The sequence below is a fragment of the Microtus pennsylvanicus genome, chromosome 17 (genome assembly GCF_037038515.1).
Source record: "Microtus pennsylvanicus isolate mMicPen1 chromosome 17, mMicPen1.hap1, whole genome shotgun sequence".
NCBI classification, from domain to species: domain Eukaryota; kingdom Metazoa; phylum Chordata; class Mammalia; order Rodentia; family Cricetidae; genus Microtus; species Microtus pennsylvanicus.
This window is the reverse complement of record NC_134595.1, coordinates 16,263,185-16,276,721: the sequence shown is the minus strand read 5'-3', so window position 1 is coordinate 16,276,721 and position 13,537 is coordinate 16,263,185. Positions and strand designations below refer to the sequence as shown.

General features: G+C 45.5%; 1 protein-coding gene across 1 annotated transcript in view; it reads right to left on the bottom strand.

The window, feature by feature from the left end:
- Rab31 (RAB31, member RAS oncogene family) overlaps positions 1 to 13,537 on the bottom strand; it is a 119,815-nt gene that overhangs the window by 3,276 nt on the left and 103,002 nt on the right. The window contains exon 6 of the mRNA XM_075951313.1: positions 13,102 to 13,211. Coding sequence (XP_075807428.1) covers positions 13,102 to 13,211 — 110 coding nt within the window. The remainder of the gene's footprint in view (positions 1 to 13,101; positions 13,212 to 13,537) is intronic.

Genomic DNA, 13,537 nt, shown 5'->3' with positions numbered 1-13,537 from the left:
ATACACAAGCAACCTTATTTTAATAACCTCATTGAATTTTAACTTTTGTAAATAAACACAAAGTAACAAAAAACCAAAGGAAAAGAGAATAACAACAGCAAGCCGGCTGGGTTCTTTTGAATGGACTGTGCTGAGCTGATGGTCTCTGTGGTTGTACATGTGTCACAGGCAGGACACCAAGCGTGTGGATGAACTTCACCTCGGCAGAGCTGCTTTTCTAACACACAGGGAAACCTAGAAACAGCCTGCGCAGGCAGCTCGCCGCTTTGATCCTTCCCAGCAAGTCTTATAATATCCGCTGTCATCTCCACGTTCTGTGACTTTGCTGAAGGCTATGTCAAAACCAAACGGTGCTTCTTACTATAACCCACACATGCATTTTCTGGGGATCCTCAGCAATGTGTTCTTCCCACCGTCTCTTTTTCTTTCTCTCTTTCTCATTTTTCTATTTGTTGTGAAAAAAAAAAGGAACACTAGCTCTAAAATGGAAGATTAAAACACACAAACACACAAGTGGTTGAAGGGGAAATTGTTTCCAAAGAAAAAAAAGACAATTGCTTTTGCTTTTATTTTTATGGCAAACATATGCTCCCTAGACCAAGTGCAGAGCCAGAAGACCCAAAGGCAGAAGGCCCTTAGCATAAGAGGTGAGGTGTGATTTCAGAGGCTTTATTTTCAGAGTGCATTGTGCAGACAGAGGGATGTAGATGTACAATAAAACCCAAGCACAGACGTAAACCCTCTGGCATCCGACTCAAGTTTAACAGCAGAAAATGCCCGTGTGATGCAGACAGAAGTAGAATTCTCAACATCTACGGCCACGTCTGCTATCTTGCACGGCCAATGAGCTACACAAAACTTTTGTAGGCCGTTCTCAAAGAGTTCAGCAGAAACAATAGGATCTTCAGTATTGCACTTCCCTCTTCGAGACATGTCCCCATTCCTAGTCACGATCAAAAGCAAACTAAAAATAAAATTTAAAAAATGTCCTTTTTATTTACTACTTAGTCCACCTAAAGTAGTAAAGAAGAAAGCACCCACTCTAAGGATCCTGCCAATAAAATACTGCCTGTTCCTCAAGCCAGTCATGTGTTCAGAGGCCCAACGGTGTCAAGCTACACTGTTACTTAAATAATGTTTCATAAGTATTTTAAGCTTTTGCATCTGAATTTTTTGGATAAGACTGACTAATACAAATCGGTTGACTTAAAAGATAGGAACTATTTACTGATGAATAAGGGGGAATTAAAATGTTAGCATGTGAGCCAGGCAATGGTGGGGCACGCCTTTAGTCCCAGCACTAGGGAGGCAGAGGCCGGCACATCTCTGTTGCGTTCGTGGCCCTCGGTCTACAGAGCGAGTGAGTTCCAGGACAGCCAAAGCTACCCAGAGAAACCCTGTCTTGAAAAGCCAACAACAAAAACAACAAATTAGCGTTTGTGACAACGACAACCATGTCCAACAGACACTTTCCTGCTGTCTCCTGTGAACACCAAGAGCTACACTGCTCTCGCCTTTCAGGCCCCCTCCTCAGGACTCCATCATGCCCTCTACATGAAGGGCCTCCAATAGAGATAAAGCACATACGTGTGATGCTTATTATAGTAATATAGGAAGAGCGGAAACCTAGAAACAGAGTGTGCACCGTGAGCACACCAGGAGCGACGGGTGCCCGTCCGTCCACACCGCCATCCTTCCTCCACCTTTCCTGCCCTCACCTTTTCCCCAGTAGACAGCAGGCGTTGGCGCTGTATGTGCAAACAGCCTCCTTGCCTGTGCTCAAAACCGTTGGCAACGCTTTCAAGCCAGTTGCCAAACGTGGCTGCTGAGAGCTGCCAGATTCTTTGGCCATTCATAATATCTGGAGCCTTGTGAGAATTAGATACAATGGTCCTCCTGTTAGAGCCAAGTCCCGAAGGCACCCACTGGAGTTCCTGGGTGCCTGTGTGCAAGGACAAAGAGCTGCACCAAGGACGCACAGTCAGTCACAGAAGCGAGAGAGTTTGTTAAGAAAGATAAAGAGACTTTTGGGAATGAGATAGCGAGCTGGGAGAACGCGTAGGCGGAAAAGCACTGGGCCACTAGGCTCCGAACACTTCAGACAGGCCTGGGCTTTTCTCCCTTTGGCTGCTTGTAGTCTGGGTGGGGGAGGGTTTTCAGCCTTTTAAATTGTTGTTGTTGACTACATTCTCTCCTTACACTACTTCTGTTGCCACACCTCCTTAATCCACAGAAGTTAGGCTTCGAGACCAGGCCCCCAGCGGTCAGCTGAAACCGTAGAGAACACTGAACACTTAGCTCCCTCCCTCTCCTAACCACGTACACTGAGGACTCACCTGCAAATTAGATATATTAAGAGATTTATAAAGCAACAAGTCATAAATCGGAACAATTATAACAGCAGGTTGTATTGGAAGTTAAAACATGAATTCCTTTTCTGGGATTTCCATTTAGCGGTGCATTCAGGCTATGGTTGCTACTGACACCATGGATGAGGGAGAGCGGCTATGTTTCTCAAAAGCAAAGTCAGTTTCTTCAGACTTCATTTTTATCTTTGGGTAGAAAGCATTTTGAGGTTTGTGAATCAGTTCAATGAGCCTGGACCAGTTATATAAAATCCGTGAGCAATTCTCCCCTCCGCTATGAAAAACACGTGAGACAGTAAACTTGACAACTCCTATACACTATATAAGGCTGTTACGACAGGCATGGGATGCCAGAAACCCGTGGGAATTCCCTGCAGTAGCAGGCTCCAGCCAGGGCTCAGTGGTCTTTGCATGGGAAGAAATGCCTAGGGTCCATGGCCAGGAGGCATGGTTGAGTGTCGAGATTCAGTCAGAAGGGAATCCTATTGATTTGGAGACCACTCTGCTTGGGAGCATCACATAGTTCCAACCTCAAACAGGGTGGCGCTGAGGAGCACCCACTTTAAAGTGAGACAGAAAACTGAATCCCAGCAACGAGCCAAGCACCCTTCAAGAGCTAAGCAAACACCACTGTGGAAACACCACAGTGCCAGCTCCCGGGTTGTGCTCTCAGGCATTCAGGACTTGCTGGGTAAATGTTCCCAAACAAAAGAATGGTTCTGGAAAGTGGCCACAGCGTTCTGCACCAAGGAGACTCCCTGCACCAAGGAGACGACTCCCTGGACCACAGTTCACGGGATTTATTTACCTGGACACGGAAGTGAGCTAAAACACACAGATGACATCTACACAGGCTCAGACTGTCCTCTGAAAGTTTCTCCTCCTGTAGAGTGCCCTCCGAGGGTGCAACCTCCCCAACAAGCTGTTCTTGAACACGAACCCTAGGCCAGTGTGTTTATTCTAATACGGTTTGGATTGTATAAGATTCTCTTGGGAAGGAGTTAAAAAGACTTTTTTTTCTCCTAGTTTTCCTGAAAGTCGACAGTCCAGGAGAAAAACATGTTTTACAAACACTTACTTTGGAATGCAAAATGTGGAAATGAATTCCAAGCCTCTGAGTTTAGGCCAGCTCGGCTAGAGCAGCTGCACTAAGGCACACGAAGAATGGAGCAGTGTGTTCCCTACAGCTGCTCTTACTGATAAGCCCCACTCCTGCACGCTCCAGCCTCTGCGGCAGTTCTGCCGTCGGCCCCTCCTTTAACTCCATCCTCCGACGGCTCGGGTCTCTTTCCTTCCGTGTCAAGTGTGTCTAGACATTGCTGTGTAACTGTCGCTGATCTTGATTCTCCAAATCATCCAGACTGGTGCTTGATCAGGCTTGCTAGGACTCGGCAGGACTTAAGTCTTCATAACGGCCTGGAAGCTTCTGCTTTGGGAGAGGTGGTCTTTCTGGAACACTGCTGTGGCTCACACTTGACCAGGGGTCACTCCTAGCAATTGTTGTCTGGTTACTATAACAGAGATGATACTAGAAGACCTTTTTGTTTAGTTTCAATTTTGAGGCAGGGTTTCTTTGTAGCCCTGACTGTACTGGAACTATGTAGCTCAGTCTAACCACAAACTCAGAGATCCATCTGCCTCTTCGGAAGAGCTGGAGTCAAAGGCGTGCACCACTCACTCCCCCGCCAACTTGATACACCTGTTTTGGGAATAGCCATGGGAGGCCTGCCTTTTTCTAAATAGAAAGAAGTGGATGGGGTGGGGGCAGAGAAGAGGTGCAGGGAGAAAGGACTAAAAGGAGAGGAGGGAAGAGAAACTGCAGTCAGGATACTAAATAAATAAATAATAAAAGGTAAACTTTCACCATTAGGATAAAGAATCTGAGGTGAGGCCTGAGTTTGGATTCTGCAAAGGAGCAGAAGGGACGAGGAGGCAGATGCTGCACTTGGCAAGGAAATAACCTCAGAAAGCTCAGGTCCAGGATTCCGAGAGCTACACTAAGGGCCGTTGAGAAAAGTGGGAAGGAAAGAGGCAGAGAGAGCCGTGAGGAAACCCCAGGCAAGACCTGACAACTGAGCAGGAATGAGAATATTAAAGGAGAGCCCCCTAAACCTGGCAGTTAAGGTAAATCTAGGGAGCCAGGTAAGGATGTAGCTCAAGGGTAGAGGGCTTGCCTAGAATGGCTACAAAATAAACATTAGCCACAAAAACACACTATGTTCAAATATGTCCTAACAATATATAATACATCCTGGTTTGAAAAAGGAAACATTTTTAAAAATGCCTAGGGAACCAAAGTCTAAGCCATGCTACAAAACAAGAGGGAGGAAGAGCCTGCTCCCATTGGCTACCAACCTAAGGACTTCAACAGCAATCTCTGTCAGAGTTCAATGGGAGTGACTTCAATAGGAAGACTTTTGCTATGAAAAAATGAAAAGCCCCCTTCCCCTTTCCTTCCCGAAACTGATACTTTTTCTAAAACCATTTTCTGGTTTACAGAGAAAATTGAGAAATTCGGCTCTTGCGTATCTGTCTTCTTCACCCAGCTCCTGTTGTTGATGTCTTGCCTTAGTATAAAATGCCAGTTCCAACTGATGAGCTAATATTAACCCACTATTGCTAACTACAGCCCACAGTTTTCACATAGGGTTCTCTCGGTCATACATCCTGTGGGTTTTGATAAATGTTCAAAGATGTGCTTCCCAGCATCAAATTGTCTCACTGCCCAAAAAAATCCCCATGCCTTATTCCCTCCCTGTCCTGATTTTTGTCAACTTGACCCATGCTAAAGGAGTCTGGGAAGAAGGGCTCTCAACTGAGAAGATGCCCCATAAGATTGGCCTGTAGGCAAACCTATGAGCGTTTAGTGATTGATGATCCATATGCCAGAGCCCCGCCTACTGTGTAGAGTGCTATCCCTGTGCAGGTGGCCTTGAGGTGTATAAGAAAGAAAACCAAGCAAGCCAGGAGGAGCAAACCAATAAGCAGCATTCCTCCAGGCCTCTGCATCCATTTTTGCCTTCTGTCTCCTCCCTTAAGCTCCTGTCCGGACTTCCCTTCACATCAGACTGTAGAGCGTGAAATCAACCCTTTCCTCTCCTGCCTGTTTTAGGTCATGGTGTTGATCACAGCAACAGAAACCTAACTAGGACACCCCCTCAGCCTGACAACTACTGAATTGGCCTATTTACCTAACAATAATTAAATTCAAAATATTTACAGATGAGAGTAGTGTTTGAGACTCCCTTTAAAGCAGTATAGGGTGGGGAGAGTAGAGACAGGGCGTGTTGGTTGTTTATGTGTTCATGATGACTCAATTGACTTGTCTTCTGTAAGTTTGACATTTTCTATAAGAAAGTCATTTCCCAAAGTTGCCCCGGAATGCACTGTTACAAAGTAGCCCGGTTAGCAATTTAACAGGCAACTTTACAAGAAAGAGAGTCTTGGAAGAATGCACTATTTATTATAATTTTATACAGTTTGATTTTATGAAATCAGAATTGTATATGCAGTATTCTCTAGCATTTATTTCATGATGTGTCTTTTTAGACACAAGAGTCACACCATTTTAAAGCACTGGTTTATATTAGTGTACCATGATTTGGGAGGTAAAAAAAAAAAACAAAAACACCCAAACTATTTCTCAACTTCAGGGCAGTTTAGTCATTTCCTGTTTTCTCCTAGTGTGGATAATATTACAAGAAAACTGCTGTACAAAGTCAGGAGCCAGGGACAGCCAGACTTAAAGCTGGGAGCATGTGACTCCATGTACTGGCCTCCTACTCTCTGGCTGTGAGACACAGCAAGTCACAAGATGGAGTCCTCGTAGTAACGGAGGGATGGCACAGTGCCCACCTCGTGGTGAATGGAACACTGGCGAGTTACCGCACATTTTAGCCGTTCCAGGCAAGAAACAAGAGCCCCACACATGGGAAGCACCACTATAGCTGGTCCCTGTATCTGTCCGTTTCTCGGGTTTTGATTCATGGTTGGTTGCACTGCCCATCCAAAGCACAGTTAGGCCTCTGACGGCGGTGTCTGTAGTGAACACACACACAGACTCTTGTCGTTAGTCCCTAAACAACCCAGTGTCACAACTATTTATAGAGCACTGACCATGGTTGGGATAAGTAACCCAAAGAGGGGGCACATGGGGGATGTGTGCTCACACACAAATGCTACAGTAGTTCAGATAGGGACTCGAGCATCTGTGGATTTTGTCCCCCGAGGGTCCTACAACTAAACCCCATAGACACGAGGGTCAACGACACTGTGCTTTGTACAGCTGAGAATCCCTTAGAACTGCTGGAGTGAGAGTTTCCCGTCTCAGTGTCTTCTCTGCTGAATTAAGTTTTTTGATGATAAAGAAGGGACTGTCCTTGGCTTTATCTTCACTGACAGCTTGCTGTGCTATTACAAAAAATTCAAAGGTTTTGTTTTTCTTCCAAATTTCTTTAACATACTCTAAACTGAGAAGCTACCAAAGAATTACAAAACCCAGTGGACGTACAATAGCCGCACGCCTGTAACAATGATTGCAGAACAAGATCCGTTCCTATCTTTCCTGCTTTCTAATCCCCCAGCCAGTGCTGCTTTCATCTTAAATTGATTGTGCTTTAAGAACAAGCACACAGGTGGCTGGTTAGATATCAGCAGGCTTGAAAGGACATTGAGGATGGACCCCCCCCAACCTTAAAGTCCCCAGATCAGAAAGCCCAGGAACTGAAACCGCAGGACTCTGTTTGCTGGTCAAAGGGATAGGATCTGAGTCATAGCATGTGGCCCTGGGTGGGGACGCACCCTTCTGAGATTAACAAACAACGGAGGTTCCTGGTAAAGAGCAAGGACACACCGCGGTCCTCTCTCCTAAGAGTTAATTCAGATGGACCTGTCAATCACCTGGATTGACAGGAAAATGCCCCCTTAGGAGAAGTAGTCTGTTCTAGAGAATTAGAAATGGTTAAAAGGGCTGGGTGGTGGTGGTTCAAGCTTTTAATCCCAGCACTTGGGGGGCAGAGGCAGGAGGGTCTCTGTGAAGTCTACACATAGAAATCCCGTCTCAGAAAAAGAAGAAAGGGGGGGGGAGAGAGGGAGGGAGGAAAGAAGGGAGGAAGGAAGAAAAAAGAAAGAAAGGAAAAAAATGGTAAAAATCCTGTCTAAGTACAGATTGACACAATTGACTCTTTGGCCATTCTTGTCTGTTCAAAATGCCCCATGTCACCAACTAATAAAGGCTGCCCATCCTCTATACTACGCTCTGCAGCTCACCTGAATGCTTTCCACTGAGTTCCCAGGGGACCAGAGTGTCTAAGGGAGGTCAGAGAAGGATCCTGGTGACACATTCAAAACCAAAGCATTTCTCATTTGTTCTTATACCCACAAGAAATACCCCCAAAAAAGAAGCCAAAGTCCAACGCCCTCAAAATCTCCAGGGTATTTTTCAGGAGAAAAAAATTATAGCGTCATGACAAAAAAGTGCCTAATGGAAGAGGGGATTTATTTGGGCTCCTGGTTCCAGAGGGAGAGAGTCCAGAGTGGTGGGGGAGGTGTGGCAGCGGGAGGCTGGAGCAAGAAGCCGAGAGATCACACCTCCAGACACAAACACAAAGCAGGGAGAGCAAAGATGAAGTAGGGGTGAAGCCCGCCTCCAGTGACACACCTCCTCCAGCGTGGCTCCACCTCCCACCTTGGGCATAACCTCCTCAACAGGACCACCAACTGGGGATCAAATGCTCAGACTTACGAGCCTGTGGGGGACGCGGCTCATTCAATCCACCACACTGCCCCCTTCTAAAATTATTTTCCCAAGGCTAAGTGAAGATCCATGGCTTCATCTAAGAAGAGGAAAGTCTCCTCAGGCTGCTAGAGCCAGCAGCGTTGGGTAGTTTCCTTCTGCAGTTGAGACCTCCACTGAGCTCCTGTCTCCTCTGTCCTAAATTCATTGATCATCCCAGCTGACTGAGCATGGCCTAGACGTTCCTTCTCCTAAGGAGGAAGGTGTTTGCAATGTTAACTTGCTTAAAACACGAGTGCATTGGGACTTTCCATTGCATTGGGAATATCACATCCTTTCTTCATTGCAAGGCCCGTCTCTAGCTCCCATCTCCCACTGCTGCCCCCAGCTGATCCCACACATTCGTTTCTATTTCTAGGACTTAACTACCACTGTCCCGGGTTAATCTTCTTCAGAGCATGTATTGGGTCCCCGCTTTTCAGCTTCAGATTAACCGTGTCCTTAGGGAGGCATTCTTCGCCAGCCTCCAGTCCCTACCTGTCATTCTTAACATCGTCACCCTTGGTTTCCCAGCACTGCCATCAGTGTCTGTTGCTCACCACGAGGTCTGGCAGGACTGCAAGTTCATAAAAGCGTACACTGTGTATTTTCTGAATAGACGAAACAAGAGATCCTAGACGTGTCCAATTCGTTGGCGTTATTCAAACTTAAGTCACCGCAGAAATGTAATTACATTTTTTTTTTGATCTGGTGAGTCCATGAAAATGTTACTTTCTAGAACATTCTGAGATGAGGTCGAGATCTAAACTCAAACTGTGAGTTTAGCTCTATATCGTTGGCTTGTGTCAGCTCCATGAAGAATGTGGAAAGAAACTGCTGCTGGAGACCTTACACATTGATATAGCCATTTGGAGAATCACGCGGAGATGGAACACACACGTCCAGACTGCGAAAGAGACCATGAATAAGCTCACGATCAAGGCTAGGGAGAACTAGAATGGATGAAAGGTTCGTGGAGGGAGAATCTAATGGAAGGAGAAGGAAGGGCCTCCTCTGTGGCCCAGGGTCAGCAACTGATAAGAAGGGGAGCCGAAGTCCCAGCCCCTCGACCCTGGGTTTCCTCCCACATCTAGAGAGAGCATCGTGCAGTGCCCCCGGAAGGCATCCACATCTGTTATTGTAGGTTTTTAACACTGCAAAAAGCTGAGCAGCAACAGAGTAATCTTTGTGTTTTCTTATATCAATTTTTTAAATCAAGTGTACAATTATTTTCTTAGCCAAGAAAAAAATATGAGCAGCCCCTGGGTAAATGTGCAGCAGAGAATGAACCCGACACAGCAGCGTCAAGTGGGTCTGAAGATAGAGAAGGAACCCTAAACAGCAGCGTCAATAGGTCTGAAGATGGGCCCTAAAGGAGGGACGCCTGGAAGAACAGACGCCAGGGGATATGGCATCACAGAACAGATGGACCAACCAGGCCAGAGCAGCAGCAAGGTCCCTTTCCAGGACAGCTGTAGTCTTCAAAAGACAGAACATTTTGGTGAGCAAAGTTTGCAGTTAGAAAATGTATTGGCATATGCTCACAAAACACAGTTGTCTCATTTCTGGTTTATGAACACCATGGGAATACAAAAGAAGTGCGTTTGTCTCTTCATCCACGTCGGTGTGAAGCGATTTGGCTTAAGCACACCTTTGAAAGAGGATGTTATTCTCGCGCCTGTTCCTGGTTTCTATTGCATCTTTTCTCCCGGGTATGTTTGTCTCCGCAACATCGCTCTGAGAGCATAGGTGTCAGCAGTCTCCAGCTCTATTTTAAGCTGGGGTAGCAGCACCCGTAATATAAGTAGGAACCGTGAAAAGGGAATACATGAACTGTCTGCTGCAGTATGCTCGGGTGTTGTGGAAATTCTGTTTTAAATTAACCTGTAATGTGTCTCTAAAACCCTGTTTTGAAGCAATTCACCCGAAAGAGTAGCAAAAGGAAGGCATCCGAGCTCACAGAAATGGGGTTGGAAGAGGCTGAGGTAAAAGTAGGTAGGTAGAGATAATACACAGATTGACAGATGGATCGATCGAGACAGATATACAAGGACAGGGGTGGACAGAGATGGATAGGACAATGGGAAGAGAGGGAAAATAGATAGACAGGTGGATGGTGACAGCTAGAAGTACAGCTGGATAGACACTGATGCATAGCTACAGACAACAGAAACAAGTGGAATCGGCATATAGATGAGAGATGAGGGACAGATAATGGATGTAGATATGATGGATGTGTCTACAAGCTTTCTTTGCCAAGTGTCTATAACTAGAGTATAATACACAGATGCAAACATCTGCTTATTTCACATGGAAGAAGAAGAGACACAGGCTTATGTAGGACTTGCTCTGAAGCCAAAATTACTCCATGTTTAAGAAAAAGACTGTTTTTCTAAATGAAGCAGACCACTAGAATATGAGGAACTAATTATTCAAAACCTACATCACTGTGAACCATGAAGATCCCTGGCATGAAAAGGGATTTATTGTGGCCAGTTATATAAAGAAATCTTTCTGAGATGTTAATACTAAATCTCAAGGCTTTTGTTCTCTTTTGAGGTCTTGATTTGACTTTTTATTTTAATAATGACTTTTATCAAGCTCAGAGAGTACCCCCATGGAGAAATTGGGAGGTAAATTTGAGGCATATGATAAAAAATAAAAACAGAACTTCCTGTCTGTTGCCTGCCTTGCCTTGGCTGAAGCCCACACAGGCAACCCAGCTCTACAGAACACAAGGAGCTGAAAATCAGAGGCATTGGGGTAATGAAGTAGGCTAGCTCAGTGAAACTGCCTGCAGATGGTTGGGTTGGTTTGCGATTGCCATCCCAGTGCTTCTGGAGGCTGAGGGAGGAGCATTGCTACAAGTTCAAGGCCAACCTGTGCTACACAGTGAAACCCTATGTCAAAACAAATAAAAAGAAATATAAAGCAAACAAAACACTTCTGAAAAGAAAATGTCTAGTAAGTGAGCATACCAGAAAAGCCTAACAGCACTGGCAAAGAATCAAATCACTCTAGGGCACTAAAGGGCCCAATGTAGGAAATTCAAATCAAACCTCTCCAGGTCTCTCAGAGGCACACAGGTACGGAGAGCATATGCTCCTACAGCTCCATCACAAGAAGAAGGGGAGCCATGAGAACATGAGGTGCCCAACACCAAATCACAGCTCCAGCAAGCTGGAGATTAGCCATCCAGCTCAATGAGCTCGAGGTTTCTCCGTAGCAAGTATAAATAGCATCAGGAGGGGGATGGAAGGACAGCAGGGACATTGTGGTGACAGGGCCCAGGGCTGTTGGAGAGCATCATCCTTTTGCACATTTTCTTTTGCACACTTTGCCACAGTGGACACAATCCAGGTTAGAGTTCTCCATTGCCTAGGAGTCCTCTAGGCCAACACAAACAAACCAAAGGTTCTCTGTTGTTTGTTCTCAGTATCCAGAGTCATGGACTGGAACCAGGAGAATGGAAATCAGATCTGTCCTGGAAGCCACTGGCCTTGAGTTTAACAAAAGGTGCCTCAGGTGCAGGAGAAAGCTAGTGTGTAGGAATTGCCCAGAGTCGGGCATCTGAGGACAGCTGATAACTGATAAGCATTCTGATCCTCCCACAGAGAGTTCCCAGGCCTTGCAATGGTAACATCTCACTGAATATGGAGACTTCTCCCATCCTCTGATAACACACTGCAGAACTTCTGGGGCTTTGAACAGTTCCTGGACCTGTGGGTCAGCAGGCATTTCTCTGAACACGTGTCACGGCCAGAGTTTATGATGGAGAAATCTGTTATGCTTGAACCCTCCCAGCTGCAGACAGATGTGTCAGCGTAGCCATGCAAGGTAAAACAGCTGAGGTTATACAGCCATTCACGGGAAACCACCACAATGACAGAGAGGGACAACATGACCCAGAGCTGGCTGACCCGCAGCTCTCACTTGTCATGAAGAAAAGTAAAGAAAGTAACACAGTCTTCACAAAGGAGCTCTCTGCCCAGTTTCCAGCTTCAGGTCACATGAGACGGAAACATGTTTTGTGAACAATTATTTGACAAACTAAATCACGAAAGGGATCCCTCACTTTGTTTGCGTAGCCATCTGATTTAATGGAAGGACTTCCACCACACCATCGTCTACTTCATCTCTGCCATCAAAATACTAAATAAATTAAATGCCACAGCATATAATTTTTTGTTGTAAGTGTAATTACAAATGTAATAACAAGTATATATTCTGTTCTTGCCATGATTGTCATTTTCATCCCCAAAACAAGAGAAATAGAACAAGGCACAGAATTAGATGTGCCTTTAGATGTCTGAGATGAAGAAGTTTCTCTTAAACAAGGGCTGTATAAACAAGCCTGGAACAATGGCAGTATCAGTGGAAATGGGGAAACACCCCTAAAGGAGGAACTACAATTAATGCCCCTGGGAGAAGGAGAATCGCCTACCCCAGGGATGATCTCATCTACGGACTGTCCACTGACGAGTGGTCAGTCTTGAAACCATATACACACCACCAACAAAAATGGACTCAGTGGGTTGTATTTACATGCTTGGGCATACATATACATACATATACGTATCATATGGAACAAAAATAATCAAAGAAAAAGAGGCTATCAACTTGAGAATGGTGGGGGATCCAGGAGGGAGTGGAAGGAAGAGCACCTCAGAGAAGCTGGAGGGAGGAAGAGGAGGAAGGGGGCGACATGATTCAATTTCAACTAAAAATACATTTTTAAAAAGATAAAATTAAAGCCAACCATCACACTCCTTAAAAAGAAATAAAAGACACAAAAGAGGTGAGTGTAAATATGCTCGTAGTCTTAGGGGCTCCCAGGGTGAGTTTCAATCAAACTTTTCAGGGCTTGTTGACAGCAGCCGATAAATTCAAAGGTTCATGTTTGACTCCCAAAGCAGAGCCATGCAAGCAAAATTAGGCTTACAATACAAACATGACACTTACTGATTCCTTGAAAGAGCTCCTCGATATTAATGGCGTTCTTCGCACTTGTTTCCACCACGATGGCACCTATGGACTCAGCATATTCCTTAGCATCCTTCAGGGGCACCTCCCTGGAAAAGAGGTCAAGCCTGTCAACAAATGAACGCTTGCTTGTGAACCACGAATACTCAAGAAAGCAAAGAAACAGCACTCATGGAAACAGCACCTTGGCTTTCCGACAGGATGGTAACTTCATCATTCATCAGGGACTGAATACCTACAAGGGGGGGCACCTTAGAAACCGGTCTCTAAGAGGATTAGCTAGAGGGTTGGGGTCAATGAAAGACTGAGTTCAATCCCCCTTCTGCCTCTTTGCCTCGGAGCTCTCCTTCCCATGGGCCAACACAATGCAAACACTTTCTTGGAATCGAAACCACCAGACTTGCCAGTGATACTG